Source organism: Lissotriton helveticus, chromosome 1_1, assembly GCF_964261635.1.
Source record: "Lissotriton helveticus chromosome 1_1, aLisHel1.1, whole genome shotgun sequence".
NCBI lineage: Eukaryota > Metazoa > Chordata > Amphibia > Caudata > Salamandridae > Lissotriton > Lissotriton helveticus.
The window spans coordinates 324,188,755-324,212,581 of record NC_136057.1 but is presented as its reverse complement, the minus strand read 5'-3'; the positions used below and the strand labels follow the sequence as shown (position 1 = coordinate 324,212,581).

General features: G+C 45.6%; 1 protein-coding gene across 4 annotated transcripts in view; it reads left to right on the top strand.

Annotated features, from left to right (window-relative positions):
• Positions 1–402: 402 nt before the first annotated feature.
• Positions 403–23,827, top strand: part of DGKI (diacylglycerol kinase iota) — a 679,239-nt gene continuing 655,814 nt past the window's right edge. For 2 of the 4 annotated variants that reach the window (XM_078671815.1, XM_078671812.1), the window contains exon 1: positions 403–4,526. In XM_078671815.1, coding sequence (XP_078527941.1) covers positions 3,667–4,526 — 860 coding nt within the window. In that variant the 5' untranslated portion in view covers positions 403–3,666. The remainder of the gene's footprint in view (positions 4,527–23,827) is intronic. The other 2 variants (XM_078671824.1, XM_078671828.1) reach the window with 2 other exon arrangements.

The window sequence follows — 23,827 nt, the reverse complement described above, 5'->3', positions numbered from 1 at the left end:
GGAGAAGCCTTTCTTTGCCATGATATGATTCCTCCCAGTACAAGTTTCCCAGATTAAGGCTGTGTGTGCATACGTCATTGTGTGTTGCCCCCACATGCCACTTTCAGCTGCTTTTACCGTCACCTTAAGAGGCTTTCAGGAGGTCAAGGAAGGAATGAGAGGGGGAAAGTTGCAAAAATGTGTGGGCAGCCCTCCGAATGCAGGGAGGGGCCTGGACTCTGTTAGAAAGTTGGCCTCGGCGTGCATTTGAGGAATCCGTACCATAAAGCCCTAAAGTAAGAGGGACTGAGCAGCAGACCTTGCAGCACAGGAAACCCTCGGGGAGGCCGGGCCCTGTGTGGCGCGAGGACAGCTGCCTGCGGTGCAGCCGCGCCGAGGAGAGCTCACTTCCTCGCGCCGAGGCGGGAGGGGGCCCCGGGGCTTTCCCACACACACGCTGGAGGCCCTCCCCCGGTACTGCCTGGCTCTCAGCCTCGCTCCCAGCCCCGAGCTGTGACCTACAGAGCGGAGAAGGGGCGGCCCTGTCTGTGAGAGGGTGGGGGAGAGGGGAGAGTGTGAGGCGGCGCTCGCGGGGCGCGTGGGACGTTTCACCTCAGCCCGGGGTGCGGTGCGCAGGTGCTTGCAGCTTCAGAGGAGCCGAGGGCAGGACGGCCCGTCAGAGGCAGGGGTCTGACTGCAGCTAGAGTGCCCCCCCCCCTGCACAGACCCCTGGGTGCAGACACATGCACCGCCTCGTGGGACCGCAGCTGGGCTTTTGTGAGTGCGGAGCCCTGAGCGCAAAGCGGACGCTCACCGACTGAGCTGCATCTGAGGGCTGCAGGGCCAGCACTGCCCGGGAGTGTGCCTGAGCTGTGCACCCCGGATCCAGCACTGCCCGGGAGTGTGCCTGAGCTGTGGACCCCGGACCCAGCTCTGCCCGGGAGTGTGCCTGAGTTGTGGAGCCCGGATCCAGCTCTGCCCGGGAGTGTGCCCGAGGGCCACAACTGAGGACCAAAGACCTGCGTTGGACTGTCCTGAAAGTCCCACAGCTCAGGACTCCAGACCCCGCACTGCATGAAACTGCTCCTAAGGTCGACAGCTGAGGACCCTGGACTGTCCCTGAGATGTGCAGCTGAGGAAGCCAGACCTAGCACTTGGTAGGACTGTCTCTAGGCCTAAAACGGAGAGCTCTGGACCAAGAGCTGCGTGGGATGTCTCTAGGACCTACAACTGAGACCCTGGACCCGGCACTGCGTGTGGCTGTCCCTGGGGTGTACAGCTGAGGACGCCCGGCATAGCGCCTGGTGGGACAGTACCTAAGCCCTAAAAAGGAGAGCTCTGGACCAATAAATGCGTGGGATGTCTCTGAGGCCTACAACTGAGGAGACAGACGACTATGCAGCAAGCACTGTCCCTCAGGTCCATACCTGGCAGACCTTAGAGCCACCATTGTGTGAGACAACATCCGAGGCCTACAACTGAGGACCCTGAAAATCCCCACTGCCAGGGACTGTAGCTAAGTATCTACAGTTGAGGAGAATCTCAGACCCAGGACTGTGCGGGAGTGTAACTAGGTTTCAGCAGTTGAGGAGAACCACAGACCCAATACTACTTGGGACAGTACTTAAGGCCTACATCTGAACACTGTTGACCCAGCATTGCGTGCACCTCTATCCGGAGTCAACAGAGTGAAGGCCGCAGACCCAGTGCTGCTTGGGACTTTAACTAGGTATCTACAGCTCAGGACCGCTCTGTGGAACTGTAAGTCATTGCTGTAGACTGAGTATCCCTGCTTACCCCGCTCTGCAAGACGCACCCCAGACGGAACCCTGCTGGGGACTGTAACTAGGGCCTACAAGTGACGACACCAAGCCCAACATTCTGTGGACCTGACACTAAGGACTGCAACTGAGAACCCCAGCCAGAACCATCACAAGAGACTTAACTAGTTGTTTACAGCTGAGGATTCCAAGCACAGCACCATGGAGCTGTAACTAGAACCCCAAAACACAAGTGTTGTGTGGAACCATAGTTAGGTGTCAACAACCGAGACTACGACAAAGTCAGAGCATGACATTTTCAAGAGGTATCTGTTGCTGAAAGCCTCAGAAGCAGTACTGCTTGGAATGGAAACACAGCATAACACCATTGGAAGTTCTTGGTGGCAGAGCCTGACCAGCCCTACTGAACTGGAACTGTTTTATAAAACTCTTAATACTGAGGCTATTGGCCACGCGGTTAGCAGTCCAATTTAAGGCACTCCCAATTCTGACAAATAGCGGAATGTAATCATTTAGAGAAAAAAAATGAATTATTCAGAATCACACAATGTGCTTGAATAGAGAAGCCAGGATTAGAAAGCAGGCCATCTGAAAACACACCAATTAGAAACCATCAATCTAACCCTCAGACAACATCACATGCTTGAACTAGCATTGCATTGAGCTGGGTAGGTGCCTAAGTCTGTCAGTACAGAGAGGAACCACAACTCGACATATGCGTCTAAAACCACAGGTCCTACAGTGTGTGAAGTCTCAACAACCCCTCTTGGTGAGGCTAAGCCTCTCAGGCTTAATCAACAAAGGAAATCGAGGCATCTAAAATGGCTTAATCTGGTTTAATCATTTTATTGTCACCCATAAAACCGGTAACATTGTAAAACTGAGTGTGACGCTCCCCTTGTAACTCACAATTGTGCACAGCACGTGCGGCACTCTGAACGTGCTCGCTGAGTTTCTCCCCAGATTTGCACTGCAGCCCCAGTGAGGTTGAACGCGGAGGTGGGGGGTGTAGCGGCCGAGTGCTGTTTGTGCACACACCAGCTGTTCCTTAATCCACACTGACCTTCTGATTCCAGCCGCCCTGTCAGACAGGAGAGGTATGCAGACCCCAAAGAGAGGCAGGAGGCAGGGACAGGCAGCGTGGGAACCGGGAACGGAGGAGAGAGGCAAGGGAAAGAAGGACGAGGAGAGGAAGGCCATTGAAGGGGCGACTGAACCTCAAGGCAGAACATTGAGGAGCTTATCTGAAAAGGAGGGGGAAGGAACATGTTTAAATTGAGGGACAAAGGTAGGAGGTGGTGGCACTCGGCAGCAATATTGTAAAGGTCGAGGAAAAATGATACAGGAAGGGAATACCTGAAAGGAGAGAGACAAACGGAAAAAAGAAGAGAGGCTGAAAAGAGAACAGAGAGCTGCTAGCTTCAACACTCTAAAAACTCTCATATCAAGGCAGAAGTTAAACTGTGCCTGCCACATCCAATAATATTGCTAAACCCTTCTCTCCACTTTATTAATTGGAAACCTTCAACCTGCCCTAGGGTAGCGGAACAGCCACCTTCCCCCACTTGCCTAATCAATCACTCACCACCCACTTTGATCTCTTAATTATAAACTCATTAATCTCTATTGCTTCCCTCATCAATCATCCTCATTCGTCCCTAATCAATAACCTTTGTGAGTAATGCAGATTCAGTAACCAACACTGCACATTACCTACAGTCTTTCATCTAGCAAATATTTTAGCCTCCCCTGCTCTCCTAAGCCTTACCCAGCAACTCACCCTTCCCTTATACATCATTTTGTGATAATAAATCACTAATCGCCCATTCTGTTTGCCTGTTCAAGAGGAGAGCTCTGCCGTGTCCCTTGACCAATTGCACTTTTGATAGCTGCTTTTCAGTGCACCATGGAGAAGATATTCTGTGGTCATTTTAAGAAGCAGCCGCCAGAGCCATGTCGGACTGACAGAAAGAGACGGCCCAGTCTAGCAGTGACGGCAACCAAGGTCCGCAGAAAATCTAGTGTTGGTATTCCATCTCAGGAGCTTTTGGCCCAAAGAAGGAAGTCCATTGGGCAACGGTCCTCGTGCTGGGGAAGAGGGACCAAAGGGCGGCGGAAATCAAGCACTGCCCCGCTGCAAGTCAACCCCCGTTTCTCTGTCAGGGGCAGGAAGGCAAGAAGGTTTGGGTCTACAGAACTTGGTAGCCTAAAGTGGAGCGATTGGACAAAATCACGAATCCTCGAAAGTGGCAGCGAGGAACCAGGATGCATGGACCCTGGATGTGATGATGGGACGAGTCAAAGCATCTCTAGCCCAGTTATCGATGACCAATGCTTTGGGGCAGCTAGTGGTAGTCATGACTTGCGGTGGATCACCAGAGCTATTCCCAAGTCATTGTTAGTGGCTTTGACGGCCCATTCCCATGTACGTCAAAGTCCTAACCCACGGGATGTTATGGGACCGACGGCCTATGCAAGAAGACGACTGGCCACCTGGTCCCACTCACCCTTTGATGAGGTGGATAGTGGGACACCCACAGAGTGGGAAGATGCTTTCCATGATCAAGATGATACAAGTACTGTTGTTTTACACACAATCAAACCCTCAGAACCGTTGTCGAGGACCGGGGCATTGGTACGTAGAAGCCCTTCCTGTCGCAGGTTTCAACGCCTGGCCCGGACTCTGAGTCATGAATCTGGAGTGCCGCAGGATTCAACCACTCTCATGAGGACATTGCATGGACATCCTTGGAGGCCAAGCGTGAAGTACGTAAGTCTGTTGAAGCTATGTCCCGGCCTACTGTACATGCTATGTCTGGTATTTCCCCCTAGTTGTATACGCAGTGTCGCACCCTACCATGTATGCCATATCCCACCCTACTGTTTAATCAATGATTGGCCCTAATGTGAAGGGTGTTCATTGGTATATGTCCGACCCAAAGAAGTTGCATGGAATATTTCAAAATTCCTGCAATTAAAAGACAGCCCAGAAAAATTGTAAAATATCACACAATGTGTTGCTTTAAGATTTCCTTCAACTATTGTTTTAAATCTGTCGCATTATTGGATAAAAATCCTGTTTACTGAGTATTCAACCAGATGCTGACGTCCCTGGAAAACAAAATCGTGTACAGACACACTCTGGTGTGCTTTCTGGAAAGCATGGTGTTGGTTTGCAGTTTCTGTGGGGGTGTTGGAGGAGAGAGCCTGGCGTGCAGATATCTTTCCCTGTAAGGAAAGACGTGTTCGCTCCACTTGTTCTAAGAAGCAGACACTCAGTGGAAAAGCACGAGGAGACTGAGTGAAGGTAGCTCCCGCCTGGCCCTGGGCCACGAGAGGCACCTTCGCCAAGTCATGGCTGGTATCCAACAGCTCTTTGCATTTCAGGCTTCTAAAGTTTGCTCTTTCTAATGCATGAATAGCCAGGATTGGATGAAAATAGATGCCAGGCATGAAATTTGCAGGACTTCAGACAAGGTGTGATTACTAGGGTGAAAACCTGTCTCCAGGTTACTAACAGAGGTTTGTGAAATTTGTGCAAAAGCAATTACTGTAAAATTACATGGTATTATATAAAATGGAAATCTTTCAAATCGTGCTATATTTTAGCACGTCGTCCTGTGAATGTTTGGCGCAAAGATGCATTTAAACAAAAGGCACTTGCATCATGTTGTTCGTGTGCGTTCACACAGTAATTTTTTACCACGAATGGTGTGTAATTACAAGAAGTGGCGCAGTGAGGTAATGCAAAAATCCCCATATTTGGCTAATTGCTCTGCTGCCATTTACATTTCTCCCAGGCCTAGTTATTATAAACACTGTCTCCAGTACTGAACTTTTCACACATAAACCGTTGGTTTCTGTTGCTGAAGTCTAATTAATTAAGTTGAAGCAAAACTAGACTACAATACCCAGAATGCATTAGGCTATCACACAAATGCCCAGGCCTGCCAATAACGTCTGTAAATGACCTTGAGGGAGTCAGTAACCCTGACAGATGTCGATTCTGCACCAATGAAAAACTGCATATATGGTTAAAAATTTGATATAATGCAGATAAGCTGAGATGCAGTAGGTCATATGAAACACCAAGGTTTTCAGATATTATTTGCTCTACGTTACAGATTGAATAAGTCATGTGAGCAGATACAGGATCCATAACGTGCAGCTAGGAGTTTGTTTACTGTTTAGACTAGTTGTGCAGCATAGATATGCAATGGTGTCACTCAGGATGGTACATATTGTGCATTGTTGATAGGTTGATTACTGGTGATAAGCACAAATGCCACTTGTGATGGCAAATATCTTGCAGTTACCAAACTCAAATATTATTGGTATTCCAAATATTGTGCCGTCAACTACTGTGAAATGTTTTTTTTATTTTTTTAGAGTTTTATATAGCGCAAACTAGACCCGAGGATATCGGGTATCAGAGCGCTTTAAATGGGCACCAGTTTTGTTACAGATGGACACATTCATTTTTGTTAGGCACAAGGAGATTAAGGGCCATACACATTTTCCCATAGACACAGAATGGGCAAAACCATTTGATGCATCTGGCCCTAAGTGATTTGCCCAGAATCACAGGATGTTGAGCGTTGTTGCCAAGACTCGAACCCGGTTCCCCAGTTTCGAGGTCGCTCGCTCTAGCCGTAAGGCTACATCCTCTCCCCTTATGCACCTCGTGATGGTAAATATTGCGATTAGCTCAAACATCATTGTGATGGCAGAACCTTTGAAGTGTTATGAACAGTGTTCTACTGATGAGGTTAAACCTCACTTGTGATTACCAATACTGTGCAGAGATAACAAGCTCAAACATCACTTGTGTTGATGCATATTGTGCATTTTTGTTTAGCGTCGAAATCACATTTGATGGCAGACATTGGGCAGTGTCAATGAACTCCGGCATCAAGCAATGACAAGTGTTTGCTGTGTTGAGGCGTAGACAGTGGCGTAGCAAGGTCAGGTGATACCCTGTGCGGAAAATTTCTTGTCTTCTTCACAAAATGGCAAAAATATGCATTTAAAACACATATTTTTGCCATTTTGTCACCCCCCTCAGTGATAACACTTGTCACCCCTGGGAAGACAAAATGGCAAAAATATGTGTTTAAAACACATATTTTTGCCATTTTGTCACCCCCCTCAGTGATGACACCCGGGGCGGCCCGCACCCACCGCACCCCTCTTCTTACGCCACTGGGCGTAGAGCTCAAATGTGCTGGGTGATATTGTGCTGATGTTAATGAGCACAGATGGGTGATATTGTGCAGTGCTGGTAAACACAAGCATCCCTTGTATTGGCAGGTATTGCACAATGTTTATGCACTGACACAAGTTATTGTTGTTACTGTTCCCATCATAAGGATTGGCAGTCTTCATTTTTATTGTCTGGCTTGACAAAGAGTGTCTTTGGCTCCGCACACATGTTTGGAGCTAATATTACATACATGTTTTGATTGGGCAGAAGTTGTGGGTTTCCACAGCTTAAATGCTTGCCCTCCACAAAGCTGTCATCATTTCGCTTATTTATCCAGCTGCCTTAGCTTGACCTTTTAGGGGCACACACATGGCAAAGAAATGCTGTTAAAGTGTCATAGATAACTAGATAATTTATGTTGTTTTTCTCTGGCAGCAGCACTGATGGGAGGAGGGCAGTCATTAACCTATATGGACTTTTCAGTCTGGCTGACATTTAACCTACACCAATATTATTATACAGTTCTTTGCTTCCACAAAAGTGCATATCTAATCCCATGCTGTTTACTTGTAATGCTCCACATTGCAATACAACATTCCTTTGTATCCAGACCTGTCGGCATTGCAAATGCTGGTTTAAAACAAGTTCGTTAAATGTTATCGTGTATATTTATCAACAAATTAATTACACAAAAATAAAACAAAAAAATTAAAATTTAATGTTAATAAGAACATAATGTTTTCCCAACGATTTTCAAGTTTAGAAAAGTTGGAAAAAATAGTCACAATCCTGTGAAGTGTAAAGTAACCAATTAGCTTATTATTTAGCATTAATAACTACTTAAAACAAGGCATATGTTTTCTGTTTGTATCTGTAACAATGTAATATACTTGACAGGATTATTATTAGTTACAAATGGGTTGCTTAAAATATATAAATGTATTCTTGTTGCATATTAATTAGGTGTTTCAAAACCATTTGTTACATGTTTAAACACCTAATTAGCAGGTTTGGAAAATACTTTCCATTTTATATCTCTTCCAAAATTTTACAGATTGTAAATATAATAATATTGAGGGCCATTCAAATATATGTCATTCTGCTATGTTTGGGAGTATTTCAGAATCATACAAATAACGCTACATGGAAACTGTCAATCAGATTAAATCTTGATTAGAAATCAAACAGATCCAGGACGTCTTTTCAAGTGGACTCAAATTGTTCTTCTTGACCTTTCAGGTTAAATTATATTTTTTCCAGTTGTGACAAATTTGCCATGTTGAGGGGACATATGTCAATGTGCGGGTGAACAGGTGATATGTGCAATTTCTCATAGTGTGCAGTGTTGAAATAGGAGTGTGAAAGGAGTGTGAGTGGGTGTATATGAAGTTAGGGAGAGTGGGAGAATTGCTCGGTGGACAGTGTGGAATAAAATTGGAGAGCTCAGAACAAGGAGACTGTGGGATTTTCAAGTAAAGCAAGTATTAGAAATGGGATTTTTGGTAGGCTAGGGCATGGCCCAAAGCCAGGCAAAAACCACCACTCTATTCAGGATAAGGGAGTTACGCTTCTAAAATAACCCCTGCTCACCCCCTTGGTAGCTTGGCAAGAGCAGCCAGGCTTATCTTAGAGGCAGCGTGTAAAGCAATTGCACATAACCAACAGTAATACAGTGTACGCACTATAAAAGGACACCACACCAGTTTAGAAAAATATCCAATATTTTTATATAATTAAGACAAGACCAAAAACGATAAAAACCCACACTACTATACTAAAAGGTTCACAGTTCCAAAAATACACTGATTAAAAAGGGTTCTTTGTGGGGAAAGCTCCGTCCGGGCTACCACGGCATCCTGAACAACAAAATCCAACAGTTATGGCTGGTCGTGGGCCAGCTACGGTGCCGGGAAGACCCGCAAAACAGTACCTGTGAGGAATGAAGGGCGTGGAGGCCCTTGAAGTCACTGCGTTTCGGGTCGAGCTCCTCTCTGGTGGAATCCAGAGCGCTGGCGCCGGCAGGCGTCGGGTGCTACGGTGCGAGGTGCAGCAGTGCGGCGTGCGGTGCCCCCAGGCCGGGGTGCGAGCTGCAGCTCGGTGGTGGCGTCAGATGATGTCGTTGGTGAGACCAGGGTCGCGTGCGAGATGAAGGCGGTGCTCGTCACGGTACTAGCAGGTCATGGTGCAAGCAGCGTCGTCATCGTTGCTGGAGCGCTGTCATCAGTTGACGAACTGGAGTCGATGGCACTGGCGTCTATAGGCCAAGGCTGCAGTGCGGGATGAGGGCAGTGCGTCGTGTGACTTACGAGTGGGGCCCTCGAACCACGGTGCAAGCAACAGCATCGATTTCGGCAGGAAGAGGCAGCATCAGGCCAGCCAGGGCATCCTCGTTAAGCAAGGCGGTGCGGAGTGCGTTGCCCACAGGTCACGGTGCGAGCAGCGGCTCGTGGGCGGCATCAACACGCGTCGTCGGCGAGACCAGGGTCGCAGTGCGGCATTGTGGCGGTGCCCTCTGCGGTGCCAAAGCTTTGGCGTGAAGCGAGGCGGTGCAGAGTGCGGTGCCCACAGGTCACGGTGCAAGCAGCAGCTTGGTGGTGGCATCAACAGGCGTCGTCGGTGAGACCCGGGTTGCAGTGCGGCACTGTGGCGATGCCTTCTGCGGTGCCTTCAGGAAACGGAGTCGGCAGTGGCATCGTAGACATCATCGAGTGGGTGTTCTTTGGGTTGCAGCTTAAAACACACAGTCCCCAGTCCTGCTGGTCGAATAACTTGAAGTCTTTGCTGTTAATGAGACTTGGTGAACAGGGGGCAAGCTCTACCTCGAACCCTTGGAGAGACTCACAAGTTAGGTTGCAGAAAGTCTAGTCCAGGCCTTTCACTGCCCAAGGCAGAAGCAGCCACTGCAGGTCAGCCTAGCAAATCACTCGTTCCTTTTCGCAGCTTCTCCGTCTCTTCTACTTGGCAGCCTTCTTGATCCAGATGGGTTCTAAAGTTCGGGGTCTGGGACCCAGTATTTATGTCCAAAAATCCTTTCATCTTTCAGGCAGAGGGTGTCTGTGCCCAGCCACAACCAGTTGGGCCTTCTCTAGGGTGTATGCCTGGCAGGAGGTGGAGACGGCATTTATCAGAGGCAGACCAGGCCATTTGAGGTGCAAGAAAATCTCCTCCCCCTTCCACCATCGTAGCCCAGGTCTATTCAGCCCTTTCCTGACCTACCTAGACTATCTGGAGCCCCTCTGGCCCCCAGCCTTCTGTCATCCAAAACCCAGACAGGCAATCCACATTCCAGCAGAGGCACACGGGATGACTGAGGAAGAAAATACCCACTTTCTAAAAGTGGTTCTTTCAAACGCAGAATGTTAAAATCACCTTCACTAAAAGATGCATCTTTAGATTCTGAGTTCAGGCATACTAAATTTTATTTTCTTACCGATATCCCTGGGTCAGTTATGTTTATAAGATGTTATGAACAAACGTCCCATTCTGTCCTATGGGGAACTGGTAGCCTTGCAATAGTGAAAAACGAAATTGGCTGTAATTCACTATTAGGACATGCCACACACACCGGGGCATGTCCTACCTTTCACATACACTGCACCCTGCCCACAGGGGTACCTTGGGCCTACCTTAGGGGTGCCGGACATGTAAGAAAAGGGAAGGTTGGGGAATGGCAAGTGTGTGCACAGGCGAAGTCGACATGGCAGTTACAAACTGCACGCAGACTCTGCAATGGCAGGTCTGAGGTCCCTTTCTGGGCTACTCACATGGGTGGCATAATCAGTGCTGCAGGCCCACAAATAGCATTCGATTCGCAGGCCCTGGCACACTCAGTGCACTTTAGTAGGGACTAACAAGTAAATCAAATATCCAATCAGGGAAACACCAACCCATAGCACAATTTACACAGAGCACCTGCACTTTACCACTGATCAGCAGTGCGAAAAGTGCGCAGAAACGCTACGCCAGCAAAAGCAGAGTCAAAACCGGGAGGTCAGATAGCAAAGAAGTCAGGAGAAACACGCCAAAAGATGCCAAGTCTAACAGCAAGCGACAGTGGGTGAAGGAGAGGAGTCTGGAGTAATGATGGGGAGAATGGAAGAGGAAAATACGGTGAACTGAAGTTACATTGGTGCTTATTGTATAGACATTCATTTTGATGCTCGGTCGTCAGAGTAAAGACTTTGGAGCAGATTCACAAACTGTAAAATTGCTTGTACCCATCAAGACCACTTCCTGATTTATAGACTCACAATTTGGGTGACTTTATGATTAAAGGTAAATCTGCTAGTATAGCTAATTTTTTTCCTAATTGTAAACTTAGGTTTAGTGGTGGGACAAAGGGAGTTTTCCTCCACATTAATTTCTCCTAGCCCAACAATAATACTCCTTTCCTGGCTTTTCAAGCAATTATTATGGCCCTGTTATCCACTCATTTAACTGACCATGTTTACTATCAGGTTATGGTGTCTCCTGGAGAGATGTTAAGTAAAAGATGCAGGTGACAGCATGTTACTTTCTCTATACAATTTGAGAAGTTAAGTATGATACACTCATGGCCAGAGACATTCAGGGAGACAATTCACAAAGAACATTTTTACGTCAGAAATGTCCATTATAAGTTTTCTCTTCTTTGTGTACATTTCTGATTTTAAATGTAATTCACAACCCCCCCAGAAAAAAAAGCACAAACATGTTTGCAATATATAGATTGTTATACTTACTCCTGCCCTACACTTAATCCTGTGGTAGAAATGTGCTCTGTACGGGAAGGCAATATTTTGAGATTGCAGATGTAGTTATTTGACAGATTTATATAGTGTCTGTATTGGGGATGTTGGGACACTTTACAGAACAACATCCATATATATTCATGTATGAAAGAATTGAGAAGATCTCAAAGTTTTTTTGAAGAAGAGGATTGTGGTGGACAATATGGCAAAAGGAACAATGTTCAAGTGTGTCTCTCTTGTTTCTCTTGTGAGTAGGATTCTGGAATTAGTTCATGAATGAAGTGTGAGTAACACAGTCTCCATTGGTGCACACCAGTGGATGTGTAAGTGATGCAATGATGAAACAAAGACTGATTCAGATCTTGGTGGTTGGGTTGCTGCGTCTCAACGGTGATGGATATCCTGTCTGTCTACATATAAATCCCATTATATCCTATGGGATTTATATTTCGGCAGACAGGGAACCCATCACTGTTGTGACGAAATAACCCGTACACCAAGATCTAAATCAGGCCCAAAGTGTTGTGTGCTATAAGAGAGAGAAGAATATTGCACTAGTTTGTGACATTACCAGATAGGTCTTAGGATAAGATGGCCATGGCTTTTATTTGACCTTTATGTCATCATCATCATATTAATCTTTATTTCGGCAATACATGCCATAAAAGACAAACATACAGTCATGAAAAGAACATTTGTCATTGCGTTAAAAAACATTAAAAACGGTGTTCAGTTTCAGCTGTCCAAGATCTGTACAACAGAAGATACACAACAGTCAGTGGCCTTTACAAAAATCAATTGAGTAGATTTTCTTATAAAGTGCATGTGCATTAGCAATTTTAAGTGGTGTTTAGCACGCCCCTGCGTTTGAGCCACACCGCCGCTAGATATTTTGCAACAGCAAAAACAACTACAGATGACAAATCCGTTTTAAGTACGCGGAAGGCTTGCATACAATGTGTGATTCGCATGTTTTTACACTAGGGCACCAACCAGTACCTTCTCATTCTCCGATATGCAGGGCAAAAGAACATAATATGTACTTCACTCTCAATATCACAACTGCAATTAGGACAATTTTTCAAAGCAGATGGAGACCATTTGCATGGGAAGGCTCTGGTTGGTAATGTACCGTACCTCCACTACAAATACAGCTTCCTTGTAAAGACCGGGAAGATTACATCTAGGACAGTCTCAAAATGATAAAAATCTTTTACCTTTAAAAAACAATCCATTAAAGTGCCACTGTGAGTACTAGATATCGAGGCAGTTAATTTACTTTCATAAAAGAGTTTGGGCAGACTTTTTCATGAGGTTCTAGGGCAAGCTATTTCAGGATTATACCACATTTGCGGGGGGATTGAAAATCATAAATTTAGTTTTCATAGCGTCGATTTCCAATCCCCTTTCCTCACAAAATCCCACAAAGCCATCCAGAACCCTCTGAATCCCCATTGGGGATTTTGAAAGCAGCAGGGTGTCATCTGCGAACATTATCGCCGGCACCCTGCTGCCGGAGAGTTTGGGCGCATCAGTATGGTTTATCCCATTTAGGTGGGAAATTACCCCATTGACATAAAGGCAAAACAGAGTAGGTGCTAAGACACAACCCTGTCTCACCCCCCTGTCAACGGGGAATTTTGCTGAGAGGTGGCCATTTCTTCCACACCTAACCCGTGCCAAGTTGTCCTGGTGTAGGCTTATTAGGATGTTCAACAAGTGGTGTGGAATGCCCAATTCGGCTAGGACAGCCCAAAGCTTGTATCTTGGGACCAAATCAAAAGCTGTTCGCAAATCTACGAACTCGGTATAGAGGCTACCCCCCTCAAACTTAACTGACTTCCAGAATAGCATGTTCAACCGAAGAATCTGGTCCATGGTCCTATCACCAATATCCCCACCCTGGCCAAACTGCTGGAGAAATGTGTCCAACTCCAACTAACAAAACACATTGACCAATTTGACCTCCTCAACCCTCATCAATCAGGCTTCCGAGCGAAACATAGCACGGAAACAGCTATGACACACATAATTGATAACGCCCTCCAAATCCTTGATCGCAATGAGTCCTGCCTCCTCATCCTTCTTGACCTCTCTTCAGCATTTGACACGGTCAAACATGAGAACTTACTGGAGCTGCTAAGCACTAGAATGGGTCTATCGGGAACTGTTCTCAAATGGTTTTCTTCCTTCCTTCATAACCGGTCTCAGAAGTTCAAGATCGACAATGTGCTATCTAAACCTGTGCCTGCAGATCTAGGTGTTCCACAAGGATCCTCCCTCTCCCCCACACTGTTCAACCTCGTCATGGAACCGCTCGCCACCTTGCTCCAAGCATCCAATGTTCAATTCCATATGTACGCCGATGACACACAACTTTACCTAAAGCTACAATCCCCGGAAGATATCAAACTTCTGAATTCCACACTTAGTAACACTCAATCTTGGTTGGCCGATAATCACCTCAAACTAAATGCGCTGAAAACTGAGTTCCTACTCATCTCACCCCCGGCGAAAATTTCCACCACCCAAACCTGGCTCAATAACCTAACAGCACTCAATGTCCAACCTACCATCGTGGATTCTGCGAAATCCCTAGGCATCACACTCGACGCCAAGCTCAACATGCAACAGCACGTTAGCAAAGCCACAAAAGGAGCTAATTTCCAAATCAACACACTGAGGAAACTTAAACCCTTCCTCCCTGCCAAAGACTTCCAAACTGCTGTACAAGCTTTAGTCATCCCTCGCATAGACTACGGAATTGTGGCCCTCAGCGGACTCCCGCTATCCACAACAGCACCCCTAAGAGCCTCCCTGAACGCTGCCGCGAGACTCATTACTGGCTCAAGAAAACATTCGCATATATCCCCAGACTTAAAGTCTCTAAAATGGCTGCCTTTTGAAGCCAGAATACAGCTAAAAATTGCAGTTATGACACACTCGGCCGTGCACCACAATGCACCCAACTACCTCGCTCAAAAGTTGTCTATATCAGGAGGGTCGAGATCCAATAGAAGTACAAAAAATCTACTCCTGAAACCTCGTAGATTCCGGAAAGAAAAAACATACAAGCGCTCCTTTTCAGGAATGGCACCCAGGATCTGGAATGCGCTCCCTCCTGAAACCAGGCTTATCTCCTCCACTGCACTCTTCAAGAAAGAGGTGAAAACAATCCTTCTGGCCAAGATCTCCTGAACTTTATAGGTGCTGGATCTGAGACTCTGCATCGCTTTGTATCACTGATCACCTTGTCCTTTGGCACTATACTCCTACTTGATGGTGACACTACTACGCTACTCTCTTACTACCGACCAATATATGATACACTTTGGTTTATTGAATCACCCTCCCGATGCCCCCACCCAGTGCTCTCTCTATCCTAAGAAATTGGTATAAGCCATCCACACACCCAAGGTTTACCTGAACCCTTCTGTAGTGGGATCAATGACTTGTGCCGTCTTATATTACTTGTTTACCTGATTGTATATTGATATGTTTCTGTACATTACTGTTATCCTACTATGTTAGTGATTATTATACTGCTCCCATTATCTTTGTTCATTCCTGCTGCCCCTACCCCTGTCTCTGTGAAGCGCTCTGATATCTGTAAGGATCTTGTTCGCGCTATATAAAACTTTGAATAAATAAATGGTGGATAGTTTGTTTCTGAATTCGGCCTGATATGGGCTTAGTATGGAATTTTCCTCCATCCAGTCCTGCAGACGGTCCAGTATTAGTCTTCAAAAGATTTTTTGCGGGACATCGATCAAACTGATCGGCCTGTAGTTGGCTGGGAGCAGAGGTGAATCCTTCTTGAAGATATGGACAATCTCTGCGCCCAGCCAAGTACCAGGCACTGGCATCCCTCTCAGGACTGCATTAAATATTACTAGGAGGTATGGGGCCCAAATTGCGGGTTGATGTTTAAAAAGATCACCCGGTAGCTTATCCAGCCCCGGGGCTTTCCCAGTTGACAATTTGGATATGGCGTTACCGACCTCCTTCACCGTGAGGTCAATAATGTCCGATTGCCATATCTGATCTAACGGCATACCCCCAAGGTCTCCCTGTGGGTTCGTTGGTCCTGCTACGTAGAGTGCGCGAAAGTGTTCTTCCCACACACCTTCAGCTATGTTAGCCTCCACAGCTGCAACTGGCTCTACTGAGCCATTATTTACGATGGACCAGAATCTTCGTAAATCTCTGGTTGCAAGGGCATTAGATAGGCCAGTCCAATTATCATGGTCCCATTCCTCTCTTGCGCACTTTATTACGCGCTTGTAATTAGCTCTCAGGGTCTGAACTAGTGACTTGGTAGCTTTGTTTTTAATAGAACTAACAAGTGCAGCCTTAGCTGTTCTACAAGCAGAGTTGTACCAATTAGGACTAATACCCTTCTGTGGCCGCTTAGCCGTGGAAGGGTGGAATACATCTGACAAAATATGTATTAACTGTTCATGTAAGGTTCCTACCTTACAAGAATTGTCATAGATGGATCCATCATTTAGTGCAACGCTCATCTCCTCTAGAATAGGGAGGATAACCGTTATGTATTTTACAGAACCAGGAGAGTTGCATTTGGGCTGAAGTTAGGTTTATTGTGGAACAGTTACCCCTGTAGTGTTCATTTTTTTCAATTTCTAAAATCTCTGGTGTTAGTTGAATTTAAAGTGATTTTCATACCTCATGTGTTATGTGGCTGTCAGCATTTTCCTAACTCATGAATGTAGCTCCCTACAATAGTTCTTTTGGGTTTGTAGTGTTAAATTAGACTGTATGTCTTCCTATCTTCATTCCCTACAGTAGTCACTGGTTCAAAGTGTATCCATTTCACAATCCTCTTCATTTGTCCATAAAACACTCAATATCACTGCCAAAACCCCTTTCAGTGGGCCACAGGGCAAGCAGGAGCTATTAGACCCAAATATGGCGGTTGTGGCCTTTTACTCCTGATGTCCCGGGCCGTCTTACTATGGATTGTGAGTAGCTGGATCAAGTATCCCTTCTGCACTTGATTCTCGGAACAGCGTGGTCTGAGCAGTTCAAGGCTCACTCAGTGGGAGGTGTGGATATAGGATAGTGAACTTGTTCTCACAACTCAACTTACACGCAGCACCAGCAATAAATCATGCCCAGGAACGATGTAACAGCCACAAACAATTACACAATCCTCCCCTGAAGTCAGCACTCTACTGTTTCTTTGGTGATTCCTGCCCTACTCATTACCCAGTCACTTTTGTAGCATCCAGGGTATACTACACTAGTAGTCGGAGTCTCAAGAGTTCACTACGACTCTAACTTTAAGATAATAGTGTTCCAGCGCTATTGTGCTCAATTAGCAGCAAGTTCTCCTGGATCCGAAAGGCCAGAAACCAGTGTAACACGCACCTATCAGTATAAAGTGTTTGAAGTTCCAGAGTGCTCTCCATCTGCAGGCTGTCAGAATAGCTGTAGGCAACGTCAGGTAAGCCGGCTGCATGCGGCCCAGGCGGCTGCACTCAGTGGGTGCAGAGATCGCACTCATGGTCGCTCTTCTGAAGCAACCAGAGGCTTTCTGCAGGGTAAGTGCTCGTTCAGCTCCCGATGCTGGGTGGCTACGACTATCCTGTCTTGTGTCCCTCGCCTGGGTGAAAAGTGCACAGGTGCTCTTACAGTGTCCTCACTTATCCTGCAGTGGGTAAGAACAAGTCACAATCCTTGTTGCTCCAGATGACCCCCTCTTACATATGGGGTCACAGTAACTCACTGTCCACGGGCTTTGGTCCCATCAGCACAGTGAAGTTCTCCATGGTAGCCCCTCATGGCTTACGAGGTTGCCGCCATGCTACTGCACAAGGCTTCGGCAGTTACTCCACAGCAGTCTCTTGCACAGTGGCCCCTCCTGGCATACGCTGTCTCCGCCTCCCTACTACGCAGGGCTCTGGCCCGATTGGCTCATCACAACACAGCTACTTTCACGGCAGCCCTTTCCTAATATACAGGGTCGCCAACTCTGTCCTGCACATTGACAACAACTGATCGTTGCAGCAGCCATTTCCTTACACAGGGAGTGCACTTGATAGGGCTCCCCACTGACTTCGCTCCCTGCAGCGCTCTCCTCTTCCTCACAGGGAACATTGCTTTTGGCAAGCAGGCAAGCGCTGGTATCTTAGGCTCCAAGGCAGGTGATCTTGGATTCCCTGATGATGTCCCCTCACCTAGCAGGGACACTAGTAGTCCTTGGCCACCAGTCCTGGTCACAGCCAGAAGTCTTGCAAAGCTTCCCAATCTCACACAGCCCATCTGGAGTATTTGCAGATGACGATTTTGGGGGTATCTAGCCCTCCTTCTTATAGTCCATTTCTAGACCCCAAATGTGACTTAGGGTCTGGGTCTTTAAAGTTTTATGTTGGGGTTCTGCTTCTTTTGAGGTGTCCACTCCTCTGTTCCCTCTTCCTCTTGAAAAGCAGTCCGTCCCAGCCGGAGCGTCTCAAAAGTTGATAGTCCCACCACACAGAGTGCATTTCGGCTTCATTGACTTTACTGCAAAGTTTCACTTCCGAGGGGCCCTGGGTGGCGTGGCAAATTGTCCTGATCCCTGCGTCCCAGGAAAAGGGGATCAGAAAATTATCTGACCATAAAAGTGGGAGAGGAGGATCAAAGTCCAGAAAGAGATTACAAGATATGAGGTCAAGCGTGTGCCTCTTTGATGTGTGGCATGCGTGACGTATGGAGATAAATTAAGAGCATGACAGGCTTCCACCAGAACCCGCCCAGAACTATCTGTGGACACATCAAAAAGCAACAAAAACAGAACAAAATTGCACGATTTCCCCAATGCGAAATATGAAATAGAACTAAAGCGTATCTCCCAGAATTTTCATAAACAAGTTCACAATCCTCTAATGGCACATGAAGTTCAGATGCTCAAAGTGTAATGATTTTATTAAGTTTTAATGTGAACAAGAAAAATAATAACACTTTCCGAAAGGCTCCATTTGCACACATTAATATGTAAAAGGTTGGTAATACCTGCTGAGTTGAATAACATTGTACACGAAAATCTTGGCGCTGCAGGCACTAATTTCGCAAGGAATTCATAATGGTATGGTATGGTAAGGCAATATATCATGACAATATTGATAATCCATATTACTTAAGAGCATTAGCTGTTGTTGATCCCTCCTTTGTGGGCCCTGTAAGGGATAACAGGCACTTTCTTTCATAATCAGTGTTATTACTCTTTTGTGCCTAAGAAATCTAACAAAAAGAAGCAAGCAGTAGAGAAAAGGTGCAATCGGCTGGTTTCACGACTAATGCTTTTTTAATGCGCTCCTGTAGAATCCTCTGAATGTGATGGGCGGGGTGGGAGAGGCCAGTAAGAGAAGGGGGCGGTGACAGCTAATAGGATAGTACTTTGTGATGAGAGTAAGTGACAGCTGGATAATAAAACTGTTTTATAATTTTTTAAAATATTAAACTATCAGCTATTTTTGTTTTGTAAAAATTGTTACACTTTCAAATGATTTATAAGCAAAAGACCTTACTTTGCATGCATTTTTGCCATTTTTTCATTATCTGACTTACTCCCTTTTAAACTTGTTTCAAATTTTTTATCAAATATCGACTGAATCCGGTCCGTTTGCTCCATTCCCTGTAACAGGTGCAGCGAAAACGACGCTGCAAAGGGGGCATTTGTGTAGAAGTGTGTAATCTGACCCCTGGTGTCTGTCAGCTTTTGCTTTTTGAAATCAGAGCAAGCTGAAGAAACGCACACGCATGGACGTCAATTCACCGAAATGCCAGAAGTAGCTGAAGTGACATCACACGCCCTTAGACCTCCACTTTCACTCACACACATATACCAACTACACATACACTCAGATTCACACATATACACTTTTTCACACATAAACACTGTCACTCGCAAGCACGCACAAAACATACATTAAAAAGCATTTTTTACTTACCTCAGCTTTCATGGAAGGGCTTATTCCAGCTTATTGTACTCCATTTTTATTACACTATTAGTGAATAATATACTTTATTTATTCACTATTAATGTAATAAAAAAGATATAAAATAAAGAGAGTGGAGCCCCACCTGCCCTGTGTTCCTGGCACTTAATTTGTCACCTCTGAGGCCACGGGTCGCAAAGGCAGTGCTAGGGGTAGCAAAGGGCAAGCCAGGGGTCGCAGCGTCCTTGTGCACATGCTGGCTCCCATGCTCCCAAACTAGAGGTCTTCCCGTGAGGGAAATGTAACTCCTATTTAGGGGTAAACAACCTTTACAACGAAACTTTTACAACGCACTACCATTACAACGTGGTCATTACAACGCAAACCATTACAACGCATTGCGCTGGGGGGCGCTCTAGGATAGGGAATAGGTTAATTTACTATCCAATAACCTTCCCTAGTGTCCACGGGGACTGGAGTTGGAATAGTAAATTAAACTATTCACTATCCAACACCCAAAAGCACTATGCGTTGTAATGGATTGCGATGTAAAAACCGCGTTGTAAAGGCAGGCATTGTAATAGCCTGCGTTGTAACGTCATACATCCCTATTTAGGGACACCATGTGGAATGTATTATCCCTTTCAGTTCAGCTTCAGGAAAGACAGCCTGAATTCTGAAACAGCCTACAATAGGATTGACTGTTATTCGAGAGCATAGAGTGACGTTGTCTTTAGGTGCTTAAATAGTTACCCAAATTAATATCACTTGTTTTATGAGTCTCAGAGGATGAAAGGTCTGAGTTTGCTGTACTGGGGTTCCACCTCTTAACCTACACTTTACATAAAGACTACAACAAGTATTCAACCCATAGAGGTATTTTTACATTTTTCTGTGTGTGTAAGTTTTGCATTCTATATTGAGAAAGAAAGGGAAAAAAGTTGCTTCAAATATATATATATATATATATATATATTCCACAAGTTGTTGCTCAAAGAAATCCTGTACAACAAAGAGCCGACCCAAAGAATGCTGGTGCAAATTCAAATTTAATCCAGCGAAGCCAGCGCTGCCGCCATATATATATATATCGTGAACTCCGTATCTCTCCTGCACACGCTGCTTTTTCAGCCGGCAAAACAGGACACCGGACACGGACCTCGAGGTGTTTCAATCTTTATTCAGCAGAAAGTGTCAAAGACGTTTCGGCTCAACGGAGCCTTGTTCACATGACAGCGATAAAGCTTCAAGGTACACCTTTTAAAGTGCTAGTACGTGATAAAATTAAAACCACCTGTGCATGAACACGTGTAGACATAGAGGAAATACTTGGCGTTGCACCCAACAAAATCATATTATTTTTCAAAATTGATGTGAAATACATTTTTAAAACATGTTGAATTTCGCTAAAAAATACAAGTTCCTTATGAGCTAAAGTCCATTGATCGATCATTTAAAAATATATATATATATATATGTATATATATGTAAATATATATGTATATATCGCCACTGGGTAGTAAGAGCTCGGACCACATGTCCTAAGGTAACTATAACTCGCGCCACCGCCAGGCACAGTTTTCTCATGAGTAATCATTTGCAAATGTTGCTGTGTTATTATTAATGATGTCACTGAAGATGTCATGAGTGATGTAATATGTTCAGTAATTAGCAGTGTAATGTGAGGGCATGAGTTGTAGTTAGTTACCTTAGGGCATGAGTTATAGTTACTTGAGATAGCTATAACTGGTGAATTTCTGTGGTTTATAGAGTTTAAAACGTTATGTCTATTTTAAAAGTAAAGTAGGTTTTCTGGTCCCTAAAACCTACCCCATGCCTCTCCTGGGGAGAATGCGTTCTGGAACCCTCCTTTTTTCTCGGACCCTGCTTGACTAATCACCCCAGATTTTTCCATGCGCAAACTAGTAAAAAAAATATCACTTTTTTGGAAGGTTTCCTGGGGATATGTCAAACAGCCTCAAAGTTATTAGTAACACAAAAAGGGCATTTCTTATGGAAACACAATCCTAACTATAACTTCCCAGTGGCAACCATCACTGGCTAATATATTCACTGGCTAATATATAAATATACATGTGTGCGTGTGTGTATATATTCATGTCTCTTGGCTCAGTCATGGCAATGTCTTTAGTTTGTGGGGGATTCTTGGATGCTTTTAAGTTATTGTATAATATATTCCGTTTTGCAGTGGTATTATTTATGGTGCAAAATAAATCACTTACAAGTGTTAAAGAAATAAACTTTCTTTGAAGTTTAAGGAGTGTTTATCTTCTGTGTTCATGACATTTGTTTTATGAATTATGAGCCAAATCTTTCGACGGCTAGCCTCGTGCTTTGGCTCTTAGTGCCAAGAAAAGTCCCTGACTTGGCTCAAATCCAGTTCCTCTGTGAATTTGCTGGTTTGTCCAAATCTTTGTTTGAAGTATTTCTTCCAAAATAGGGGAGCAGTTTATCCTGTCCCAATATGTTTCCTTGAATTCTGATACTTGTAGTACTGATTGTGTAAAGGGAAGACAATGCAAGTCCTTGTATGCTCATAAAAAACCTCAGAACATGCTGGATTTATCATGTCTTCTCTTACATCACCCTGTGCCCCATATTGTACATCATCCTAGTGGCACTGAACTGCTCATCACCTACTGCATCCTTATTCCACAGCACCCAGTGTTCACTCCGTGGGCAATAGCTAGTACTCATGTGAGGCAAATCACCAACTGGGACTGTAAATGCAGGACTTGCTCTGGCCAGATGTGATGTTGTTTTCATCGAGTTCACACAGACACTGATGCACAGTGCAGTAATTGCCGGAGCTTGTGGACGTTGGGCCATGATTCACAGAACTAACTTAAGACAAAATCCTAAACTTACTACCATTTACTCATTTTGGTATTCACAGAAGGCACTTACTCATTTTGGTATTCACAGAAGGCACTTACTCACCAATGAGTAAGTGCTTTCTGTGAATACCAAAATGAGTAAGTGCCTTTCTGTGAATACCAAAATGAGCAAGTGCCTTCTGTGAATACCAAAATGGTAGAAAGTTTAGGATTTTGTCTCAAGTTAGTTCTGTGAATCGGGCCCACTGTTCCCTGCCTCCATCCACGTGTGCCTCTGTCTCTTTTTTGACTCTGCCCTGGGTTCCCTTCTCACTCTCTCCCGCCTGGACCTTACTTGCTTTCTGTCCTGTTAGGTTCGCCCCACAGCTGTAGCAAGAGAAGCAGTGGACATCTAGGTGAGGTGCATGTAGGACTGGCACACACATGTGTTGCTGTGCATCCGGGGGTCTGGGTTGTGTCTGTCATGTTACAAGTGGCGTCCTCCACCATGGTGTGTTCTGAGTCCTTGTGGCTCACTATCTGCCCCTCCATTGCCCTGCACCCTGTCTAGAGCCTGGTGCCAACTCTAGATCCTTTGGTGCTCTCCGAAGCCCTGTACTACTCTCCCCTTACCATGCACTGCTTTCTCCAGACCCTGTGCTACTCCCCCTGGATTCTGTGCCGTTCCCCACCTGAATGCTGCACTGTTCCTGTTTGCACCCTGAGCTGCGCCCTCCTGGACCATGTATTGCTTCCTTACCCTCCTGTGCTTAATTTGTAATAAAATAAGCATCAGGGCCCTGGTTAGGTGGCCACTAATGCTTACGCCAGTCATTGCTCCCTATAGCGCTGCCAATAAAAGTACCAAACAACTACTAACCATCACACTCATACAATTGTGACAAATCAGACTATTCCAGGCCCCCAAAGCTATAACAGTGGCTTGGGCGACAGGCATTGGTTGAATTATTAAATAACTGTTGCTGTGCTCATCTTTAAATTAGATAGACAGCACCACCACGTGGCAGATAGTCATACATGCCGGTGTTGACAAGTAAGTGCCAGTACCGAGCACTGGAAACCACCGGCACAAATTAAGCACTGCCATTATGTTACCTCAGATGCTTTTTTGCCCCTATCCACAACTTGTATTTCCCCCTCTTCCCTTGCACCGTGTACAGCTCTTTGCACCCTGTGCTGCTCCTCACTTCAGGACCATGCACTGCCCCGGCCTCTTAGAACCCTGAACTTCCCCAGTGTCCCATAGAACCATGCACACCTCCAACCCCCTCATCCTCCCCAGGACACCTAACCTTGCACTGCTTCTGCCCCTTAGGCACTGCACAGCTTGCCCGCC